The sequence below is a fragment of the Vollenhovia emeryi genome, unplaced genomic scaffold (assembly GCF_000949405.1).
Source record: "Vollenhovia emeryi isolate VEMERY1.0 unplaced genomic scaffold, V.emery_V1.0 DF939123.1, whole genome shotgun sequence".
In the NCBI taxonomy this organism is placed as follows: domain Eukaryota; kingdom Metazoa; phylum Arthropoda; class Insecta; order Hymenoptera; family Formicidae; genus Vollenhovia; species Vollenhovia emeryi.
The window spans coordinates 1,697,222-1,723,046 of NW_011967243.1; the positions used below are offsets into that span (position 1 = coordinate 1,697,222).

Below are 25,825 nucleotides of genomic sequence, written 5' to 3' on the forward strand. Positions count from 1 at the left end.
CTCAGTGTAAAAACCAACAGTCCGTAGTAGCAACATCAAATAGAAATAAAAGGTACAAGTAAAATGGTTTGCTCTTCCTTAGTCTATTAACTTTTTCTGTTAAAGATCGAAAGTCCGCGAACCGATGATCATCGTGTTCAGTATATAGAAATCAATACTTAATATATAAGCACGATGATATTCGATCACGCGTGTATGTTAAATATTTAACACGTTTAACTTCGGTACTGCCGTATGTGTACATACATATACATATGTGTACATACATGTGTATATATAAACATATGACTATATTAAAGTGCGCCCACATGTGTATGCGTGAGCGCATGTACCATATAACGTATGCACTAGTCGGGGGACGGAGTAATTACGCGCGGATAATTACTCGAAGAACGCGGAGTGCGCCAAGTACGTGGAAATTGTGGAATGTCGCGCCATATAGAATTCGCCGGCTTTCAGGAAACTGCTCTGATTTCTGGGGCATGCCGCGTTATAGATGATACATTTTTTTTCACTTCGACGACTTCTTCCTTCCTTCCTCTCTTCCTTCCTTTCTTTCTTCCTCCTTTCTCCCTTCCTTTATTTCTTCCTTCCTTCCTTCCTTCCTTCCTTCCTTCCTTCCTTCCTTCCTTCCTTCCTTTCTTCCTTCCTTCCTTCCTTCCTTCCTTCCTTCCTTCCTTCCATCCTTCCTTCCTTCCGTCCGCCCCCTCCCTCTCTTCCTTCCTTCCTCCCTTCCTTTCTTCATTTATTCCTTCCTTTCCTCCGGCCTTACTTCCTATCGTTTGTGTTTCCCGCATACACAACTTCCCAACGTTAACGGTGGGTTTCGTGCATCGATGGAGGTGAAAAGGTAGAGGGAACCAGCCGAGACACGAACGGGGTGAAAGAGAGAATGAAAAGCGATCGACGAGGGTAATTAATTTTCACGAAGGCAGGGTCGCGCTGAGAGCGGTCTTCGTCCCTCAAGAGAATTATCGTCTAAGTGCTGATAGTTCGGAAAGTTCGACGTGCTTCAAACTTCCGCACGGCCGTACGTCGCCCCGCTTGCATAAGGGCCAATCATCTCCCGAAATGCATTCACCCGATAAAAGCGCCGTTGCTGATCGTAAGCCAGCCCGCCGGTATTTTAATGCCTTGTTGCGTGTAAAACACCCACGTCAGATAACGAACAATGACTTCCATGCATCGTCTGCAAATTGTAACGATCGAGCAACGCGCGTGCAACCACCACCCCGTGCGCTCTCGTTAATCGCAAATTGCCGAAAACAAAATTTGCACTTTTAAATTACGCAAAAACCCCGAAAACGAGATCGCAGCCGCGTACACCCGTCGGGGCGCGCACTCGGCAGTAATTATCCCGGCGAATTCGCGCCGTGTCTGTCATACAACTCTAATCGCTTTCGGAAATACCGTTTTCACTTTGAAGCGCTCGCCTCCCCTTGTCCTTCGCCAAACTTTTTGAGTGCTCCGTGCGCCTCGCTGTGAATATCGCGCGCCGGAGAACTTCAACCCCGAAACGCGCCTCGAAACTAACCGCAAGACGTTTCGCATCCCTCCCCCGCCCATTCGCGGGAAAGTGCACGTCGCTCTTATTGAGAGTTTCCACAGCGATCTAATGTGTCGCAGCAGCTATATGACACGACATCTAAGGAGGCGAATGCAGGTGCAGCTGATGCAGCTGTGCTACGCTCGCGGGAGCAAGTTGCCGTTTTATGCGCCCCTTTTTTTTTCGCGCCCCATCATTCTTACACGACGAAAAATATCGGCCGGATGTTGCTATTAAAAGGGCGAATTTATAAGTGAACGTTATTGCGTCTCATTATCGATATCTATTATGCAAATAATAATAATTATCGTTGTTGTTATTATTGTTATCATTACTATCGTTAACGCGTTTAATTTGCGCTATAACAAAAGCTGTAAAACCGAAGTTCCCGGGGCGTGCAAACGAATTAATGCATGCACCTTAATTAAATCTAGCGTACCGAAGCGTACATATCTCTAACGGAACCGCGCGACTGCGATCGACTGCTTTAATTAGTAAATTAATAAAATTGAAATATACATAGAGATACCGTCCTCTCTCTGCGGACGTTGAATTTTATAACATCGTAGCAAAATAGATATTGTTCCGCCTGGCGGGTCAAATAAGCCCGCAAAGCTGCCAAATTAAACATTAAACTTCTGTGTGTGACGCCGCGGCAGAATATTTTCGGATGCGGATCATTAACGCGAACGGATCAGAAACGCTCGGCCGTCATTACAATTATTAAACCAATACACAGTAACCACTTATTAATTTGCATATTAGCCTGGTAATGCATTTGGACACACGTGATGCATCTTTCATCAACATTTTTGTCTCTAATAATGCATATAGATTACATCCAAATTATATAATTCCGCGTTACATATTTGCCGCGTATGTACCGGAGATAATTGACCGCTGGTGAAACGAAGTAATTAACAATGTGCGCTATTTATGCACGTACTTGCCTTTCATTTAAGAATAATGTCATTATTACCGATTTCAAGTAATCGCGCATAAATCCTCTGGTTTCTAGTTACGCTTTAGTTATTTGATGCAAGAGTGTAATCTAATTTGATACTCAATCGCATACTTTCCTCTTTCTTCTCTCCCCCCCCCTCCGCCCCCCCCCCCCGCTTAATGCAATCGCGAGATTAAGAGTTGAACGAGAGAGACGTAATTGATTTAAATCCAATATCAAGAGCGAATTTGATTTATTGCCCGTTATTTTCCAGGTCAGACGGTCTTGACAATAAATTGCACGAAACTATTACACAGCGCTTTCCACCGTAAACAACCTGGTTCATACTGCCGTATCCACGTATTCGCAGGAATACGTTTTTATTGGCAATACGGAATCGGCCCCGGGTATATACGCCGATACGTACCGTCGAATGAACAGCCGGGCACCCGCTAGATGCGCGCAGACGTTGTACATCACTCACAAACGGCCTTTAAAATTGGCAAGCCGGTCTTCCGTTCCGCGGTAACCCTGATGGCTTCGGTGAACGGCTATAGGAAAGGCATTTGTATGCAGAGGACATACGGCGCAGGACGTTCCCTCGGGCGAGATCGTTCGACGGTTACGACCTGGCACCTTCCGCTCGCTCTCGTTCCCTCCCTTTTATTCATCATCCTTCCTCTCGCGTGGCATTTCTCTTTCGCTCTATCGAGAGTGAGCTCCGATTTTCGCTCATAAGTAACTCCCGAACGAAAAATCGCGCCGAAGTGTACGCGGATGTTGCCGATCACCAAGAAGCCGTTTGTAGCCGGCGGCGAAACGTTCGATATCCCCATTACTTCCGTTCACGAGGGAGGGCGAAGGCTGAAATGGCTGAAAAAAAAATGCTTTACAGGTAGTTTTCGAAACATCGACTACCAGAAGGTGAAGTGACGTAATTATGCCTGGTTTGTCTCGCGCCTTTAATATTTAACGCAACGTCATTAAGGGGATCCTTAAATGATGAAAGAATAACCGCGTTGCTTGCTGATATTTGGGGAAAAAAAGTGACGAGTCGGTTTTGTAAGAAGTTGATCAAATTTTAATTACTTCGTCGTTATCCACCCCTGCGACCACCTTGCGAGAACGTTAATGAGACCTTTAACGACCCCATTAACGGCCCTTCAGCTTTAACGGGAGAAAATCTCCGGAACCTAAGAGAATACTCGTGAACAAGGGGAGAATGGAAAAAGTGCGAGTACGTGCAACAGCCGGTATTTCGTACCAGACAAAGGACTGAATATACGCGAGGGTAGTGAGAAGAGCGGAAAGCAGATTTTCTCACCGACGGCGATAAAAGAAGCGTCGTGAACGGTAAAGAACTTCGTTATTCATTAGAGGGCAAGTTTACGTTTGACAAAATCCACCATGCAAATAACGAAAGTAGAAAAGATAAGGATGTAACAACAAAGTGAGCTTATCCCGTAATATTTCGATACTCCAAGATGTTACGGACTTTCAGGATATCTACAATTATCTATGCCAATGTGTTTCAATAAGAATTCGTTGATAGAGTTTTTAAGTCTCACGTGAAATGTCTCGTTTGTAATTTTCAAATTAACGTTATTATTCTTGATCTCAACACTTTTAATCCTCTCCCTTTACTCTGCAATTCTTACACGTTTCTGTTATATTGAATTCCATTATTTCTTTTTTCACTTTATTCAAAGCCATCTTCTTAGCGTTTGCATCGCTTTTGCATTTTCAGTCGACAATTATTAATGTTTAAAAGGCCGGGTATCTGGAGCAGTTATGAAAAATAGAGTGCTTTATTAAGTGCATTCGTTCTTTTCCCTTTTCGCGCTAAAACAAAAGCATTTCGCTCGAAGTCGTATTGCCTTGTCTATCCTGAAAGCGCATCCGGAGTCCCTCGAGTATTTTCTAGTATCTTCGTCTTTATCTTTACGAGTGAGCTTATCGGCGGTGAATCGAGTATGAATCTCCCGTAAACTCACTCGGAAAACCTCTCGATCCATTATCCTCCTTGGGAAAATGCTTACAGAAACTAGATTGACACACTCAATCAGCGCTCAAGTTTCGCATATATTTCTATCGGGATTTCTATTTGGCTTGTTACATATCATATCCAACAAGAGTCTTAAATGCGATTTCAGTGCTAAATCCGGATTTTCCAAAGAATCTATATAAATATTTTCATACCGACTGCACTTTTGAGAACTAGTGAAACAAGAGACTACGTTGGAGAGTGGGTTTCGCTTTTACGTATATTATATTAACGACCGTATCGACTAAATAAAAGCTTCACATTTCTTAATATCTATTCTTTTATAAAATAACATTAACATTTTGTGTAGACGACTTGAGACTATTCGCCGCGAGCACATAATTGCTATGATTATTGTATTTCACTTCTCTTTTTGAACATATTCTCGCATCGATACTACTAAACCGCGTTAGCTTTCTGTTAGCGAAATGTCGGTAAACATACGGCATCCTTTGTTTCTTGAGGGTCTAATTTACGTGAATCACAGGTCAGGTTCGGCACGTGCGAAAACAAGCACGACAGTTTGTAGTACTACAAGTTCGTAGGCTTTTGCATAGTGGATCAACGGGTAACGGGTGTATTCTGCGCACCGCTTTCTCCATCACATTTCCCTCGAGTAAACTCGACGCGTAAACGACAAGGTTGGTCGAAATTGCCCAAGCTACAGGCTTTGATGTCGAGTAGCGAACCAAACAAATAAAGAAACAAAAACAGCCGTACGCAGCATGTTATATATCTTCTCAGCGAAATGAACGAAATATACTGCGAGATGATCGAAGTAAAATGATGAAGCTCTCTAAAGCTGTGTCAGAAAGAGCGATAAGAGTATAGAGTTATGCAGAGAGCTATTATTAAATTATTTTTTACAATTTTTTACAATTTTTTTAACAAGCTCCGAAAAAGTATTAAGCCAAAACATATGTGATGTCACTTATAAATGTTTCCTAGTCAATCTCATATTAGCAGGTTTCAATTTTAAGGAAACAAGATCTCAGCTTGGTTTTCTAAATGCTAGAAAGTTAACTTTCGCGTGTTATTCTTGAATTGTAAACCCGAGTGTATTATTTGATAGCCAGGTATTGTTACAAAGTCAAGTTTGTCCATCAATTTATGCGAGATACCATATGATCACGCGCGTGCCTTCCTTTGTCTTCTCTTCTCTCTCTCCCTCTCTCTCTCTCTCTCTCGTTTCACGTTTTCCTTCGACAGTATCCGGAGCTACAGCCGATCAAGAGCGGCTAAACGTTACGCTTTGAAGTGGAGCATCGAGCGAGAGGAAATCAGATTGCAAAAAGCATGATGCTGAACATACGCTTGGTCGCTTGTATGAAACCGCCACCGCTGATATCTTTAGATATCTGGACGAGATCTAAGATGAATGTTCCGTATATCTCATATAGTGAGGATCAACATAAGCGGTTGACACGAACTTGCTTTTATTTTATATCATTTTCACATATAACTTGCAAAACTATTTGTTTTCCGTCCACCTATTAATCGAGGACATTCGCTTTTAATGCGAAATGATTACGCGGAACTGAATGCGATATCCGCGTCGCGACGTACAATCGTGTTACAACTTCGAAAGGGAAGTAATAAATTCCGTGAAATAATTTTGTCCGCCGCAAGGCGTGTCGCATTACGGGGCGCCCTGTTCGCAAAAAGTCCCTCGCCAAGGGTACCCCGTGTCCCCAAGATGAGAACGACAACGAGGGCCACACGGTACGAATGGAAAAAAGTTCCCAATGGAATCGTGGAATTACGGTTATGATGATATTGGCGAAAGTTTCGGGGGAGAAATCGGGACACCGTTTTGCGGCCAGCCGTTGTCACAGCTGCGAAAACCCTAAAACTCAACGATATTGCACGCTCGGAACAACGTTTATCTTCGCCTGCACATATACGCGCGCGCACGCGAGTTGATACTTGCAATTTTATTATTCGAATGTTCTGACCGGGGCGCGATCTGATGACCACGTAGTCCGATCAGAAGAAAATGATCTTCCTTGTTCCCGCGCGATACGAGTGCCACGTGGCACACGTGGCGCCGTTTCCTGACAATTTGACACGCGAGGAGGGTCGCCCTCCCCAGGCGATTAATCTCGATTAAACGGGGTCCTCACAGTTTACTTGTTTCCGGGTTGTCTTCCCCTGTGAACGGAGAAGCTGCAGAAACACCTGCGTGATCGGAAAAACGAGTAGATCGGATTTTCGCCAGACAGGCACAATCGATGTCGACAGGCAGGTCATGTGAGATTGTAACATACGAAATGGAAAGATGATCCTACATTTTGTTAACTTTGTGAACGTTATGTGCTCTTTTGGCTTGCGTGACGTGAATACAAATTTCGAAATAATTGTTGATTTAGACAAGTTCTAATTTCGCAATATAAAAATGTAGATCTGTGATTTTAGCCTTCGGTTTTTACTTCTTTTTCATTATAAACAGCTCAAATGAAACAGAGTCAAGAGCAATAATCACTAATTATAAGTATGAAAGCTGGTAGGAAACATTTGAAGAATTAAATAAATTCGATTCTATTTTATAAAACGAGAAAGAGAAATAGAATATGATAAAATGTGAAAACGTTGAGTTTTCCACATTGTATATAATTTTAATTGAAAAATATACATATTATCTTTCAATTACAAGTACATATTAATTACGTGAGTTTTAAAATGATGAAACGATGTTGCGAATAATATGTAACCAGCGATGATAAAATCGACTTTAAAATTAAATGGACCTTCGATCACCGAATATCGTATTTGCCAATCGTCTTCTGCTCTGAAATTACGCTAGTTGGGCGCTCATCGCTTGAATTACGGTTGAAACTGGCGAACCGCGACATCGACGTGTCTTCGATTATTAAAGACTCTGCGGGACCCTCGTATTTATTCTCCCTAATCCTCATCTTCGCTCGGCGGCGATCTTTCCCTGCCGAGAGAGAGAGAGAAAGAAAGAGAGAGAGAGAGAGAGAGAGAGAGAGATCCCGTGGAATCGCCCGAGAGTAAATTGATTTCTACGAGGTGTGGCCAAAGCGCAGAAACGATAGCTACCAGCTAACCGCAGGTTTCCGTGGACGGCCGTAGGGCACGGACAGCCGAGGGGTAAAGGGCGGGGCTAAGCAAAGTTGTACGGCTTCTCGACACTGTCTGACCCGCGGATTATCGGCTTAGCCGGATAGCCCCCGTTTGGGTTATTTCTGCGCGTGGTAAGGGCTTGCCTAGACGAGGGTAGCCGTAACACTGATTTCCGGCCTCTACTTCGGCAGCGCGGTCACCGCGTTCCTGTATTCCTTATCGGCCAGACATTCGCGTATCTTGCTCCCGCAACGTAAAGACTGCGAAGTACGCTATCGCGCTAATCAGTTAAGCAAGATGAATTAGCAGTCGTAAAGTATCTAAGAGAATTGTACGAGGCATTAAGGTGAATTATCATTAAAGCAAGTTCGATCATTTTGCTCGTGCGCTCGGAGCTAATAATTACTCGCAGTAATACATTTTTTAAAGCCCTATTTGTTAGGGGGCAACAACGAAAGTTGGAGGAAATCAATCGAGATTAAAAAGAATTCTTCTACTTTGAAAACCTTCCCGATTTCCGCCAGTCACATCGTCGTAATATTTATATATCGTGCTGTGATTTAATTATCGCGGGTTGCAAGTTACATGCACATATCGATCGTCAGTTCACAAATGGCTCTTAATTTGCGTTGTTGCTGCTTTAATGCTTTGGAAACTATCGTGCAAATTGAGACCCTTGTAAATTAACGCTTCGAATACATTACAGTTATACAGCGGGTATCGTAATACGCGGGGCTCGTTTCGGGGGCGACACTCATTGACAAATTTGGAGTTCCGTTTTTTAAAACGGCGATTTCGAAGAGATTTTTACGATATACGGACAGAATGTTGGTCGCGCGAGGATCTCCGTTCATCGATCTCGTTCCCGTCCATTCGGATTTTGGCAGCCTTTCCTTGTTACTCATTTCCTCCCGAAGCACCACGAAACTTGTGTAAACTCTCTCGTGCGCCGTGGGCCAGGCACATGGAAACCGCACCGTCGATTCAGCAGCGTTTCATAAAGAGCGGCTTTTCCGCTGCGTCGACGATATCACTTTCCTCCCCGGCGGGGCCACGTTACATAGTAAATATCCGCGCTGGCGGCGCACACTTTTCCGACGAAATTCTCCGAAAGAATCGTCACTTTGACGTAATACACGTATGTAATTCCACCTGTTCACAACAGCAATACGTTGCGCAATACGCGGCTGGTATCGATATCTCGCTTGCGTGTGTATTTCACGCAAAAAATTCGAATTACCAAAAAGACACCTTTTCACGTGCATTACATTCCTTTTCCATGTCGATACTTTGGGATATACGTATATCCGGATTAAATTGTTTGAGAACATTTCGTAGATGAACATATTTTTAAATAACCCTCCAGCCGCGCGATTACATCGCGGACGACCGTGATTCACGGTTGCCGAAGATTAATCATCGGGACTGCGATTTTCGAAACTTCGCGAGCTAGTTTGCTGCACGCCATGTATTAAATTTTCGAAATTGGATCCCCGGGGAGAGGGGAAAAAAGAAGAAACTATCTGCCGCGCGAGAGACGGGTGGTATCACGTACGCAATGTTATTCTTTCTCGTCGGGGCGGAAATTCACTCCAACATGCCTGCAACGTGTATAGAACGAAAATTTTATTTTTTATCGAGGCAGAAGCCCAATTTCTACTTGGTTTGAGAAAAGGTGGAGTGTATCGATATGGCGCCGGTAACAAAATGGAGACTGATCTGAACCGCGTGATCATTTTTAGGGACAGTCATTAACGCGACGAGAGGATTTCTGCGAAGCAAAGTTCAGAGTATAAAAATACTGCTGCCTCCCCCCCTCTCTCTCTCTCTCTCTCTCTCTCTCTCTCTTTTTCTCTCTCTCTCACACACACACACACACACACATCGGGATAACGGTACAACTTCCACGAATCTGCGCAGGCACAATGTTCGGCCGTCGTTGAAAAAATCATCAATGAAACGCGAAACCTATGGAAGAATCCCTGCTCGCGTACCTGCGAAAGGGATTGCACCGGCTCGCTATTCACGCTCTCGCGTTGTCCCTTTTTTTTTTTCAAAAGTATGTCAAATAGGCAGACGGCGCGTCACAGAGGCTCTCGTTTTTTTCAAAACGCTTTTCAGCGCGATTCGCGGCTGTCGCGCGCCGTTTACCTCCGGGCGGGCGACAGAGGGAAGATCACGCGAGGCACGGGGGACAAGGCGCGCACGACGGGACGACAAGGGCGATCCGCAGTTTGCCCGCTACCCTTCAGGACACATAATGCACCGCGGGTAGCCCAAGGGAAATTTAGCGGACGCCGTGAAAACCGTTGTTTTGTACGCTTATACCGGCGTACACGCGAGACCGGATCCTACGTATACGTAGATACGACGTTACGGTATAGGACAGGCGGGGGTAGTAAGAGGTAGGGGAAGTAAAAAGCATTCCCGCGCGTTCCCGGCGCCGGATAACGCCGTTAACGTTAACTCTATGAGCTACGGGGACGCGAGAAAAATGGAAGAGCACGCGGTAAAGATGTCTGTGAGGCGCGCGCGGCTCCCCTTCTCCGAGTATAAATGTATAATGCGCGAAAAAAAAAGGGTAGCACGCGAGCGCGGCGGAGTGGTGCCACTTCGGTTGCCTGCAAATTTAATTAACGTTTCCGCCGGATGCATTGACCCCGACGCAACGGGATTACTTTCGCCTAATCATCCGGAAGAGACGGGTTTATATACGCGCCTGCGTGTATCTCGCGTAGATACCCTCGCGAGATTGGTTAACAGAAATTTTGAGTCCGCATGATTTAATCAAGAAAATCAACGCGCTCTCCCGGCATGTAAAATCCTATTGCGACGAATATCCCGGTGTGTGTACTTTATATCGCGAATACGCCAAAGGGATTGGCGTCTATCGGCGCGCGCGCGCCGGCTTAAAATCCATAGAGTGAAATTTCAATGCACTTTTTCTCTAGGCCGGATTCTCTGCCCCGGATTCGAAACTAGGAAGAATCCCATATGGTGTGACTGCAGGTAGTTTCAATGCTGTGTGTGTTGGTTTAAGCTACGCGATTTATTTGCAGTTGGACTCGCTGGAACGTTTCGGTTTACATTTGTAAAGGATTCATATGTAACCGGCGTGTTCCATTGGTCTTCTTGTTTTGGCTATGAAACTATTATTTTATTAATCATGACCGCGACGCTGTGATATATTTTGTGAGGAGTAATTACATTATTATTTGCTTAATACTATTTCTTTGAAACTTTTCTGTACACGTAAATTATAATGTGTAAACTTTTCTTTTGGTGGGAAAATTTTGATTGTAATATTAATTTTATTCTGTTTCCTTGAAATTTCAATTAAAATGTTTTCGCTCTCCAAATTGACTGTTACAGCGTACATCGTGTAATTGCATATGTTAGTGTTTTTTCATTTTTCAAACACACGTGAAATTGTATGTTTCGTGGACATATTGTGGAGGAAGAATTGCAGAAGATCTGATTAAAAGTAGAACTTTGAAAAGTCGGGACATTATCAAATCGACGAGGCGCGTTAAAATTAATACACATCAAGTGACCCGAAATTTTGATAGTCAAATTTAATTAACTGTTATCAGTCTACGTCAATGATATGCAAAAGGTACATTATCATAATGAAAATGCGTAACAGTGAACGACGTAATTACAAAATGTCTACCTTCCCTTCTCTCGCAACTATAGATATAATTGATTAAACATTAATTAAAGCCAATGCGCTGCTCTCTAGTAACTTTGGCCAATCTCGCGTCTAAATTCAAACATATCGTCGTCAGCCCCGTAGGATATTCGAATAAACGGTGAAACAGACACCGAGCCTTTCCATTTGTTCATCCGCGTAAACTCGTTTCTCTGTTCCGTGAGACTGAAGCGACCAGCTCTTGGACGGTAAATTAGGGACTGCATAATATATTCCCTCCTGTGACGGCGGCACAGAGTGAAAATTCTGCTTAAAAATTCAAAACTTGGAACGAGAGACCTAATATGCGCGCCGTGCGAACTATCGCTCATGGGGCTGAAAATGTAAGGAAGAGAAATGACTCTTATGACAGAAACTCAGAAATTGGACGAGGTAAGATAAAGGTTTCGCCAAGTTTGATAATGGAATGCCCGCCACTTTTGTTTCGCATATCGCATTGTTCCCTGCAAATGAGGGAAGAGCTGTAACATTTTCGAGAATACACAACGAAAATACGAAAAGTTATTTTGCGCTTTTAAGATATAAAAGAACTGTTTCCCATTTTATCTCCGCAAGATATTTTCGGTTGAAAATTTTCAATTATTCATTTTTTTTCTATGAAGTATTAATTTCCGTCCACATACTTCTTATAACCTTTAGAAAATAGTAGAAGATTTATGACTCAGACGGGAGATATCACGTAATTAATTGCCAATGTTTTACAATGTGGGAAATATAAAATCGATCCTCGGGGCATATTTTAGATAAATAGAAATATATTAATTTCTCAGCAATTCGTGCAACTACTATTTGAAAAAAATGTTCGGTACTATTTTGAGAACGATATCCATGAAAATCGTACAGCAGTATTTTACAAAATCAACAGCTCTCCAAAAAAAAAGTGAATCAGTAATAACCGATCGGGCCCGCCGCTGCTTATTCTATTCATCCTCTCCGTCTCGCATTCAAACGAAACTTTAAAATAAGTTTGATCAATCATAGAACGTTCGGGGATCTCAGCAAATCGCTTTGTTTGACGTTCAATTCGAAAACTGAGAGCCGAGGAATTTGAAAAAATGCAATTCGTCAGAGGGAAAAAGAGAGGGGGAGGAGCACGTACGAATCCGCGTTTGCTCCACAGTCGACAGACTGGAAAGGAAATCCATTCGCTATTCGCTCAGTTTTAATACGCTCGGACAACCGGCATATATACATCCGTTTCCGTTTTCCGGCGCGCCGGCCGGCCAGTCGGCCGCGTTGTCCTCCCTGGCATCCTCTTCCATCGCCCGCCATCTCCTCCGCAAATATTCTCGCCGATCCTTCAATACCTGACCCAGACCAAATGCCCAGGATGCTGTCCAGTGGAAACGGCGTTTTCTGGAGCGCGAAATTGTGACGTGACCTTTCTCCGTTCTGCATAACGCCGATATCTTCGCCCGGTTTCCTTTTTTTCCGCATTTCATCTCGGAAGCATTCAATCGTCCATCTTGAAGGGATAGGCCAAATGTTATCACGGATTTCGTCGGGTTTAACGTATGAACCGCTGAATTACCTCTCGCCAACGCTTGCCGTTATTATTTCGCGCATCGTGAAAATAAAATTGTCCCACATTTGGAGTCTATTAGAATTAATAAATTAATTTATTTGAACCGTTGTTTACATCTCCGATGTTCAATTTGCTAAATAGCGGAATAACTATAGCAATTTCATGTCTAACAAGTCGATAACAGCGCTAGTTATGAAAATTATATTTTAATTGTCAAGAGCATCATATTATACAAATTCTTAACCAAATCGATCGACTTTCTAAAATTCTAGGATATATATCTTCGCGGTAGATCGCGTAATGCGAAGGCATTAGGGCGAAAGGATAATTTAGAAAATGATTGGAATTAAAATGTCAAGTGTACGCTGTGTGTACGGTAACAATAAACGCGGCCGTTTCTTGGTAAAGAACGGATTCTCTGTGAAACGCCATCACCTTTCGTGTCGTACCTGCGTCAGTCAACCCTGTTATTTGTAAGTAAAACGGATTTCCTACGTCGCGGAAATGACCACTAAAAGTTATCGGTAGCGCGATATAAGGGTAGTAATAACGCGGATCTTATTGAACGTGAAGCCCGTTGTGTCACGATGACGCGATTACTCGGCATCAAATTAGCAATTGCGCGTGTCGGCGAAAGAAAATCTTTTCTTTTTATTCCCGCGCGCGTTTAAAGCATTTTTCAATAAATTAAATAAATCTAAAATCTGTCTCTTGCTTTTTCCTCTTGTGCGTGAGCACTAGGGACGTTTGTACTAAATTTTTAATTAATATTACGGGCGCGCTCTACAGAATGGGGGCGATATAGAATTGTCGAGAGAGAAATTTGCGAGATGCAATTTTTGACTGTTTGATAGAAAGCAACAGTGTGAAATTTTACATAAAATGTAACTTGAACGAAGTCACACTTTGATGACCCATAATCTGAGGGTGCAGTTATTACTTCTTTACAAGGTATTTAAATCAAGACATAGCGGAGAAAGGTTCGAGAAGTGTGTTAACGAGTGCATTAATAGTACGCGTTTACGAAAGCAGTTGTTTTAAACAACTGCGAAGGTTCTATCCCGCAAAATTTCTCCGGTCGATTGAGATCGACGGAAGATGCTGGTGGCAACTATCCAATCAGTATATTTCGTGTTCTAGGGCCGCCATCGCCTGCAACAGCGGTCCTCGGTGGAACGGCCGAGCTGCCGTGCGACATTCGTCCACCTCATTCCAACGATTCCGCTATCTTGGTCGTCTGGTACAAGAGTGACATCGTTCCGATTTACAGGTAAGCTCTTAACACCTGCTTTTTACGGGTCTTAGGCAAAACCCCGGGGTGTTAACGTACGTCGCATGCGAGAAGTCGTTGAATGAAAGGGATACGTATGAGGCCGTGTTTTTGTATGCCTGACATTTTCTAATCTACTCCGATAGATATACTGTATATAACGCTGTAATAACACTCTTGGCGATTAATATCGTCTTAAAAGATTCCTCCGATGGACACTTTTCAGATTTTGGTAATCAAATGTAATATGATATTTAAGGTAACAGCATTAACTTGTTCTCTCGGACTTGAACGCCTGAAATAACATTAGTCTCCGATAATTCAATTACGTTCAGGATTAAATGAAAGATTTAGTTTCGCACGTTTTCAAAATGTAAAGCTGTACTTACATTTAATGTTGTATCTTTAGTTACATTACTCGTTGAATTTTACTTAAATAATAGATGTATAAGAATTAATGAGAGAGAGAGAGAGGGGGGCGGGGAAGAGGAGGCTCCAATGTTTTATTCAGTAGTATAATGATTAATTATTTCTTTCCATCGACTCATTCGTCTACTTTTATCACTTATCTTTTTTCCTCCCGTATCGGGGTTAGATTACCATTAGCAGGATCGTATAAAAAGTCGGTATTCTAAATATACGACGCGTTTCTTAAGCGAGCGAAGGGAATGGCATTACGTAATTGTCGAATGTCATAACGAGCCGGAGACGTGCCACAGAGTCGCTGTATTTTATTGCACGGTGGATAATTATTTCTTCCCGCCGGCTCATTCGCCTACCTTTATCACTTATCTCCTCGTTCCGTATCGGAGTTAACTTACCATTGCGGTGCGGTCGTATAAAAAGCGAGCACCCTGGATATACAACGTGACCTGCGCTCGTTAAATGTCACGATAAGGGCGACGATAGGAAGAAGTCCCGGGCGAGGTTGGTCCACGTAAGCGATATTCACGCGTGCGGCCACTACACTCGCGTGTAAGCGAAGCAGAGCCCGGGGTCCGCTTTCGTGTGCGGGCTAGACGTCGATTTTTCGATGGCAGCACCCGATACCGGCGCGGCCAGCCAGCCAGCCGCTTTGCGAAAATGTGAGCTCGCCCAAGCACGAATCCGGCGGGGCAAAAAAATATACAAACTAGGGGTGGCTAAGGATGACTTTCATATTTACGGCCCCTCTACAAACATTCCGCCGGTCGAATAATCGTCGTGGACGTATTATACGAGGGTGTATCCGAATAGACTGACTAATGAAATTTAAATTGTAGGCCCGTCGTTGTTAGAAATCGCTAAAGAATGCTTCTCGTTTAGTTCTGCTCGTGTACGTGTCTGTTGGGAAAAAATATAGAGAGTCGGGTAACTCGCGTGTATCTTAAGATCCAAAGTCGCGTGTGTCTAAAGTTTTAATACACATCGATACATGTAGGCTTATTAATTTTTTACTATACCGTATATATTACAGAGGAAAGCGTACAGGGGAAAAATGGAATATGTTTCTGTTAACTTTTTTGATTATTCTCCCTTGGGGCTCGTAAAAATAATTAGCGTTAGTACCCCATCATCCTAATGGCAAAGTAAATGCCTCGCAATCGCATGAAAATGCAATTAAACGCAGTTCCGCGAAATATAATCAAGCATCTCAAACATCAACTCCGGCATCGGTGTAATTAACTCTACGTTAGCATAAAACAAATAGTAACTGAGTTACGAATCGGTTATACTGGGACTTCCTAAACTTTCCCTGAGTCGATTACGAAAGCTTCGAATCTAAATGTCTCCTGCGTCTTTGATATTATAAACTGAACCCAAACATAAATATATAATGGAGTAAATATAAAGTGGATGTTCGGAAATGCGCGCTACTCTCCAAGACAACTCTCGAGTGGTAGTTCGAGGGCCATTTCGTTACACGAAAATGTTGCAAATATTATTCTTCGATCGCTCGAGGAAAAGCACTCGTACGAAAGCCGGGCTACTAAAAGATTGCCTCGTTGGTACAGCGGAGCTGGATAATATCGTCGGATCACGAGTCACCATTCGCCACGTGGAATTGAAAGTCCGAATGAAAAAGCGATGGACTGTTTGTTACATTTTCCCCGATACGTCAACCGCAATCAAATCGGCAGGCGTACTCACTCGTCAGATAGATTTCTCTATTCCGTTGTCGGCACGCAATTCGCTGTCTGTCGCTCATGCAAAGTTGCCGACAAGACGAACGCGCACCACTGTCAGATCCATTCATTCTCGCGCGCCGCTTTCTTATACTTTTCGTACTTAAAATATAAAAGTACGAATTCCAATATCAGGGACGAAATCTGTGTTTTTTTTTATTTAAAAATTTAATCAAATTGAACTAATATAAGCTTGACAAAATTAAAATGTTTCACCTCGTCCAAGCGCTTGTACATTTTAAGGCGCGCGGATTTTAAATTTAGAACGCAAAATATTGCTGCACATTTAAATTTCAAAGCGGCAGAGATGAATGGAGATAGCTGTTAGAGAGAGCACGCGTATTTAAGGGGAGGAAAGATTAATCCTGTAATGCGAAAGTTAAACTTGTCAATTTGATTACGAATTTTTGAATGGAATCTCTGATAGGTGTAACAGGGTAAGGAGCTTTAACTGTGAAGTTTAGCTCGCGAATCGTCATGACGGAAACCACGAGTGGAAGCTGTAAATACCAGGTTCCACGTATACATCCGCAGATTAGTCGGTAGGGCATATACATACAAATTAGATCTTGGAATCTACTGTTTACAGTGTCAAGAGTGGTTGACTCTCTGCTCGGGTAACTGTTTTCAAACCAACAATTAGAGTCCATAGTTGCAGTTGCTTGTTCTAGATTCAATGTCGCTTCGTTGCACGACAGAGTTTTGCACTTTCTGTTTGTCGTGTCTAAGCCTGAAAGGGGTCGCGGAGCGTCATGTCAAGCTACGACATAAGTGTACACACATGACCGAGCGCCGAGTGTTGTGCCGGTTAAGCGGCCATCATCCTCGCGCGCGGCGGCCGCTTATCAATTTATAGGCCATTGAAGGACGCCGCGATCTTAATCAAATTAATCGCGTTTCGAGGTGCCGGAGAGATCGGCCGGGTCGCTCTTTTCATTACGGTAATGCGGATGTCGCTATCAACTAATGGAAAACGCCCCGGGACAGCCAGCGGTGGGAATTACAATGCGCATAAAGCGTAAGTAAACATCGATGTACTTCCGCCGTTAACTCCAGCGACAATCGTAAACCGTTCATATCCGTCTGCACATCGCCGCGCGGCTGTGCGCTGATGCCCTTGATGAATTCTATCGAGCCACTTGCCTCGAGTATGTCGTCTCCTGCGGAATTGCTTCGCTAAAGCGCAGCCGTGAGATAATGGAGTCGCATGCTACGGAACCCGTAAAAGGGAAAGAGGTAGGACGCGAGAGGAGAGAAGTGTGTACAAGGGCCGAGGGGCGGTAGGGCGCGCGGGACGCTTCGCGAGATAATGGTGTATCGCGCCGGTGGCGCGATTTAAGGGAAGCCGCTTTGTCAAAACGCCGGTCATTTTTCACGGTCGCGGTATGTACGTTATTCGTCACGTAACCGATTTTCTGTCTAACAGCTTTCGCCCGGCATTGAAAACGTCACGAGGATCCGCCTCGTAAATCACGTTAGATTGTAAAATTGACGCAAGTCGATAAATATATATCCGGACGATGACATTGTACGTCTCCGTGTGTCGTATCGATTCGCGCCGTCCAAAGGGAAGAAGCTCGGAGCGCTTTGTGAAAAGGGATCGTTATGTTCGTCGCGCGTCTAACTGAACGTAAATACCGCTGTAAGTTCTATATGCTAATCTCCCGCTGACGTGAAACTCGCACGCTCGAAAAATAAAAATCGGAATAACGTTCCGCGTTAAACGCCGATATGGAACGTAAAAACTTGGATAGATATTTCTTATTTATTCATCGATTGACGCGCGCGCGCGAGAGAGAGAGAGGGGGGATCGTGGGGGGAAAACACGGGAGAGTAAAATTTCAGCTAGATTTTAACTAGATTTTAACTAGATGTTAACTGGAATAGCAAACGAGCGTGTCAACGGGTAATATCTTCCTGCCTCGGTTAATGTATTTCAGTCTCGAAAATTGCTCTGTATTAGCTATTATCGGCTTTATTCATGGATACGTAATTTGCCAGTCACTTTACTTCAGACATGCCGACAAATCGATACTCCGATAAGGACCGCCAGATAAGTTTAATTAAAACGATATTAACGGAAAGTCGATACAACTGTGCACCGTTCCGCGAGCATAAACATTAATCTTCAAAATCTCGATACCGCGCTTTTATATTGTTCGACAAATCGAACGCGGGGGGGCGACGAGCGCTGCTACGAGTGAATTGTTATCAATCGAAGATACGTGGCATACGCGATGTTTGATGAATATTAGATGCGATAAATCACAATACGAGCGCCGCTATCGTGGAAATTATGTCGTTTGATAATTTCGCTCCCCTCGTCCCGCGACCACCATTTAACGATGTCAAAAGGCTTGAAATCCGTTCGCCATAAAGTTGGCTTACATCGGCCGACCACATTACGCGTTATATTTGCATTACGCGACCGCGCAATTCTGTTTTGCAGCCCACAAACTTTTAAGTACCTTGTTACAACGCCGCTTTGGCCAAGTCAATATATATTTCAACGTTATTTTAATGTTATTAAAATGCCTGGGAACCGCGAGAGCCATGGAGTCTCTGAAAACTTTGATCTTTTATATGAATACTTTACTCTATCTGATTAAAATCTTTTCGTTGCAAAATATAATTTCGAACTTTCAACTTCTCTGGTCGCAGAATCAATATTAAGGTATAATGAATCAAGAAGGGAGTATTATGCTTATCGGTTCGCCGAAACGTTGAGATTTGCCGGTTGGACAATTATCTTACAATTCCCATAAATATCTTATTTCTGCGGTGCACTTAGCGCAAACATGTGTTGTATCTCAATTTCTGATATTGCAACCTCATTTCACGACGGCTATTTCGCTGCAGTCAGCCGGCTCTTTGTTGTATTTTCGTTGCCGTGCCGCTCTCTCTCTGTGAAGTCACGAAATGTCATAAACGAATTCAATTTGAAGTTGAATTGGCGTACGCGAGCGTTTTCATTAACGTCAAATCTCCTACATGCGCGCCATATTCGTGTACGGGCGTGTGGCGATCGTTGCATTTTGCGTTATTACGAGACGCGCTTCGTTATGTATCTTGTAATCACAGATGGTATCAACTCGCCTGCTTTAGAAGTGTCGGGGTTGACGTCGATATAACATTACGTTTCGCAATCGTGCCGCTGCCAGACGGGCCGAAATATACTTTTAATTTCGAAATAGCTTATTCGTCGAAATCGAAATAAAATGTCTATCGGATTTCCTCACCTCACGTTCCTTTCCCTCCAGCGTGAGCCGATTCGTGGAAATAATATCTCTTGTAAAGGGCATTTTTAATGCTAACACTCGAGAAATTTAAAGCTGTAAGAGAGCCTTCGTGTTTTCTTTAGTATACCCTTTGTGAAATTTACACAAACGCGAATTGGCAATCCATTGCGATTAAAAATAGAGATTTCTAAGGCTATACCTTTCTTCCGAGCGTCTGTTATAAATATCGGAAAGCCATTATATGGTATCGTGCAAACGGGGAAGAAGCGTCAGATCTCGTCCAGCCGGCGTACGCGAACATGCTAATCTATCGCACATTTGCATTACTATTTCACCGGTAATTATCGCCGATCTCGTTCCTTAGCTGTTACACGTGCGATCGTACACACCTGAATGTTTAAAAATAGAAACAAAGACGGCCGCGCGGTAGACGGAAGAGGGATTGGCGTTGCAAACGGAAGACATAATAATTCTACCGCGAGGCATAAATATTGCATAAGAGTCGCTACGTTCGAGCGCGCTGCAAAGTTTATATGTAAAACGGCGGGGATGTCTGTTATTTTATTTAACAGCTTACACGTCCGCGCGCGGGCAGAAGTTTGCGATCGAATTAAAATTTCGAAACTTATAACGTAGAAATCAATTGGCGGAGTGCCGCATACATAATGTCCATTGTGTGCGCTCGAAAAGAGGAAATTCATAATGAAACGAACGAAAAGCTAACACTGACGTTACAAGTTCATTATATTATGGTTAATGTATCATACTCAAGCAAGGTACTCAAGGAAATATTGACATTTCTATTCGTGTCGTTGCGCCATTCTTGAAATATACAGCAGTTTTATTGTAGTTTAGTTATATTTACTCTATAGACATAAAGATATTGCGTTAGTAATCGTTACAATTGTAATTTTTTCCCCTTCACTTTCGTTCGGTAACAGATTGTTTAAAGTCGGAACCGTCCGGCAGCGTGATTATTTTACTACAAAAACCTGAAAGTTGCTGTAAATTAAATTTTGAGAGTGGACCGAAATGAAAAGAGCTTGAAACATTTTATGTCAATGCTCTATGCACAAGGGGAAACAGGTCGTCGTATTATCTGTTTGTCGTTGAAACGGCTATAGCTTCTTTTCGTCGTGCGACGTTACATTATTATACAAATACTCACCAATATGAAAAGTTATAAAAAAAAGATACGATGTCACGTTATATCGTACTATGTTTGTGCGATTTTTCTCATCTTTTTACAAACGTAACGTTTGTTTAGTATCGTACATTTCGGTTTATGTATGGGTGTACGCTTTAGTACAGATTTTGGCAATGGTTGAACCGAATGTGCAGTCAGGCAAACTCACAGTGATGCTATAGCGGGTTGAGTCAGACGCCGCCTTTGGGTTAAGTCCACCAGACAATGCAAAATATAAGTCTTAAGTCTCTAAGCGTATTGATCGACCGCACCGTGCAACGTTTGCTTCTTCCGATGTAGGACCTGAGGCGTAGTTGAACGTAATTGCAGAATCGAGCCTTAAATCACTGGACTTAAGTATCGTAGAAACGCGAGAAAAAGTTGTTGAATTAATTCCAAATGTAATAGATCTATATTTTTAATTAAGATCCTCTTTGACTGTATTCAGAGATTGAAGGAAATAAAAGACGCTCTACGAGAAAACTAGAATCAAAAAGACTTAAAGAGCTTTTAATTTCTGTTTACGTCGGTCATGTTGATTAAACGTGCAAAAAGAGAACGCACTTATTTGTGTAACATTTAAAAACGGAAGGGGAAGTTCTACAAAGTATAATCAGAGTTACCGGCATAAAGTGATGCAATAAAAATAATAATAGACCTGCAAATAAAAGTGATGAATAAGACAGTGGCATATTACGATACACGTCTCTCAAAAGATACATCTGTTGTGCCATCGTTGACAAAATCGTTTAATTGAACTCTCAAACTCTCGGTCTCTCGAAACTCTCGGCGAAACTGCCCTGTCGATATTTCCAAATGTAACTCCGGGTCTAACTCCTCCTCTAACGTCATTTGGTAGTCTCATCACGTTTTTTCAGTCGCGCTGCACGGGGCCGGGCTGCTCTCGTAACTGCTATTAGCTCGGCCATGCTTGTCCGTCTACGAACTGCCAGTCTGTCCCTCTAGCCGTCTGTACACGCACGGAAGCCGTCGCTTCGGTTCGACGGGTTTTGATTGAATTTACCATTGAAAGCCTTTGATAAAATGCTTCGCGCGTAATGGTTAAAAAATCCCCCGACAGGAGAATTCCTCGCGAAATATCACGTTGATTCACGAAGGTGGCGGGCGGTAATTTTACGACGCTTCGCATTACATTGATACCGTCGGACGTGGCCGTAACGCGATTATCCGTTCCAGCTTTGCGACGATGACGTGACGTGCATCACGCGCATCGGGGGTGAGGGGAGGGGGGGCCCTCATGGACACTCGGAAAAAGTACCACAAATTGGAGAGAACGTACGTAAGTGATCAAAGCAAAGTCGGCGCAAAAAGTGCGCGCCGGTACGGGCTGGAGCGAGCAAGTACGGCGTATCTGTGCCGCTTGCCTGTTTGCTCTCCGGATAATTACGGGGACGGCGGAGGTCGCGCTATCGCGCACCACCGGCCGAGCGCAATTACGGTTTTCGCAAAAGTCACGGTTATGGTTACGTTCCCTCGCCCTCCCTCTTCTCGCCTCTACCGGCCGTCCGATTTGCACAGCGGCGAAATATGTAATCGCCGCTCGTGGGATAAACGCGGCGGTCATTTGGCATCATGGATTTATTGGAGTTATGACGTTTGTAAAACAACGGTATTACTGTCGCTCGTATGCCTGCACGCCGAAACTGGATAAATTCCAAGGGAGAGAGCGCCAAAAGAAACACGTCCGAAGAAACGCGACTAAAGCCAACGGCACACGGATAGCTTTGAGCCACTCGCAAGCAATCCAGTAGGAAAAATAGTATAGTGCGCCACTGGCTTAAGAAAATATCACCATAGTATAACTGGTAGGTCCACTCACTGTCGGTCCCTTTGACCCAGAAAATGAAAACCTGGACCTAAGAGATTTCGGGAGAACGGAGCAAACCGATATTCGCGTGTTCACGTCTTCCGGGATAATCCGCGCGGTAAATTATCACCGACGTTCCTTGCGTTCGCATCCTAGCCCGCACTTCCGGCTGGCGCCACGCAGGCCTAACGACCGGCCTGACGACGCCGCCGTACCCGCCTGCGTTACGCCGACATGCATATTTATAAAGGCCGGCTCTCGCGCGCCGTGTCCGGCTCTAGCCGGGAAATCGGAGCCTCGTCGCGGGGGAAAAGAGAGGAAAAAAGAAAGGGAGAAAAAAAACAATGAAAATTTTCGCGGGCTCGGGCCGGCGCGAGAGTTGCCTCGTCACCGGCGGACCGACGTCGTGTATTTTCACGCCCGGTTAACGAGCGCGCTGAAACACTCGGTTGAGAAGAGCGTAACGACGCGACGTTGTCAACGTTAAGCCCGCTGTTCGGATCGGCACATGGACACGCGCTTTATGGCCCGGATACGCTGCACAGAGGTGCAAAAAGTGAAACATCGGCGGGTTATCTTCGGCGGGGACTCTAATCCGTGGATCGCGTTGACGAACAGCGTCGCGCAACACGCGTCTTGCTTCTGGGATTTAGGGAAAAAAGCGCAGAACGAAAACCGCTTCTGCTCTCGGGGACGTAAAGGACCGCGCGCTGTTTCGGATCGTTATTATCGCGAACACGAAACTGGTCGATTTAGCAGCTGGTGACCACCTTTCTGAGGGAGGGGAAAAAAACCTACGCGCATTATGTGTTACATTTACGCGAGCACAATCCAGCTCGCTGTACCCCTCGTAATCATTTCCAGGTTGACTATGTACCAGCGGCGGCATCCCTGCCGCCCCCGGGGGCGGGTGTGCCCGTGAATGCCAAAGGGGTGCGCGCGCGAAACACCGTCGAGCAGCGCGATGGCATCCACGTCGCAATCTAGTTTTCTTGCGTCCTCGAGCCCGGTCCGTCGGCCCCGCCGGGAGTCACGAAACAATAAAAGTTCCGCGACCGCGCGCCGAGCGTTGTTAAATAAATTATCCGGCTTCTAATTACGTGAAAAACAGTGGAAACTGCAGAGTCGGTCCCAGCGGTGAGCTTGTAAGCGACGAGTATGCCGAGAGGACGACGAGACCGACGACAGAGGGGCGAGGGAGAGCGGGGACGGTGGTACCTGGAGGCTAGTCGGAGGGTATCGCGCGAGGGAGCGAAGGGGGTTGGACGGGGATGAGCCGCGAGAGGACGCGATGTTTCACATTCTACCTACAATCTCCTCCGAGCGCCCGTTCGTATTCCGCGTTTCTTCCTCAGCTTCTTCCACTCGCTGCCATTTGAATAAGACAAATGTCTTTCGGTGCCGGCGGTCCCGCTCCCGGCCCACCCCCGTCGCCCCCCCTGCGCTGCCGTCGTTCTTAAAGACCCGTTTTTGCGTCTTAATAAATTGCTTTCCCGCGGGACGCGAAACGCCACGCGGACAACGGACGCCCCGCGTGTTTATATTTGACGAACCGCTGCCGCGCCCGCGGACCTGCAGTGGCTGCTTGCCGATAACGACGAGAGCAAGAAACGCGCGCGTCCCGCGAGGGATGCTGATTGCGAGAAGAGGTCTACGAGGGCGTCCGATGTTCCTGACAGCTCGCGGTTTTGTCGAGGCTCCGACGTGTACTTTGCGCGTACTTTTTCAGTCGCTACATACGCTGCCTCGGGGTAGACTCTATATCGCGTTATTCCGTTGTCCTTAGACGAAAGAGAACGCAAGGAATCTGAAACATTCGCAAGATATATAAACGTCCAGCATCACGAAACAATTTTCCGATGTACAATTGTTTCATGATGGACACGTTGTACATCTAATGCATCGCATTATATTGTTGATTGGACTCGATTTGATCCTACGACTCATCAATTGGCTGAATCTGATCGCCCGTCGCTCGAGCGTTATCGCAGCCTCGACACTTTGGTATTAGAATTTTCGTCAGATCAAGGGGTCTGTCGTTGAAGATTTATGCGACGGTTCTGGAACACCCTACGGGATACTACCCTAACAAGAGGAGTTTGTGTATCTGCTGGCTAGCTCATTCCTAAAGATAATCGTAGGTAAGGCCTGGGGGGGATGGGGAAGGGACGGCTGCGAAGTCAACCACGGCGGTGGAGTCGTATACTAGGTAGCTCATAATGAAAGCAATGTGTCTTCATTTAGTCGGTTGTTTCGCAGCGACGCGCGGTATAGGAACGGTATAATAGAAGGTAACGGCGCCTGGATCTGTAGTACGGTTGCGAGCGTAAGGTGGTAGGTACGCCACCTCCCCGCCTTCGCGCGACATCCAGAGGGAAGGGGGGGAAGGAGTACATTATACCGTGGGTTAGTTGCATATAGCCGAGGGACAATGCTCTTGTCTCTACGCCTTGTTTGTTACTAGCTTCTACACCCCAGTCTCGCACTACCCTCTTAGCCATCCATTGCCTGCACCTGCACCGTCGCCGCAACCGGCGTTGCCCCCGCGACGTTGGACCTCTTTAAATCGTAATTGTACGCGAATGAAACACGCCAACCGCGCGAAGATTGAAAAGGGGATCGATTCCTTTTTCGGTCACCACTTCCCCCCTCGCGTAGAGTCCAAGTCCGCGCTCGTAAAAAGATAAAAATCGCGCGGCTGGTGTCCCCGATTCAGACGAGGGTGTGAACCCCATTTTCGAAAACCGAAAGTTTTATAAAACTTCACAGTGGTGATTCAGACACGAGATTCCCATAAACGGTAGGACACGAGGGAGTGCTCGAGCTACCCTTCAGCTCGATTGACTCCAAAGTATTTCTCTTCGGGAATAGTTTCCCCGAGGTAACGCTCTGTCGTGAAATTTTGGGAGAATCCCGCACGAGAAGAAATTTCTCACAGTGGTTACAGTTACAATACGAAGCAGACGGAAGAGCGGTTTAATACCCCGCTATTTCCGCGGTTATCGCGCATCATCGGATTCTCGACGGCAACCGCGTGTCGTTGAAAGGGATGCGTTCCCAATCACGTGTCGTTCTCCTCGCGAGCGCGGAAGGAAACTCGACGCGGGACCGATTTAGCGATTCGCGTTCGTCGACATCTTCATGTGAATTCGAGCGAGACGAGGCGAAGGAACGCGTCGTTAAAGGCCGGAGCATCCCCCTCGGATACATCTGCGCCATACGGTGCAATTTGTGACAAAAGACTCTAAACGTCTCGGAGTGGAATAACTAATTTCTTCGGTGC

At 44.8% G+C, this 25,825-nt stretch overlaps 1 protein-coding gene across 4 annotated transcripts in view; it reads left to right on the plus strand.

Annotated features, from left to right (window-relative positions):
- The window catches only part of LOC105569647 (nephrin), a 303,114-nt gene that overhangs the window by 215,591 nt on the left and 61,698 nt on the right, over positions 1–25,825 (plus strand). For all 4 annotated transcript variants that reach the window (XM_012026276.1, XM_012026278.1, XM_012026279.1 and 1 more), the window contains exon 3: positions 13,995–14,124. In XM_012026276.1, the coding sequence (XP_011881666.1) occupies positions 13,995–14,124 (130 nt within the window). The remainder of the gene's footprint in view (positions 1–13,994; positions 14,125–25,825) is intronic.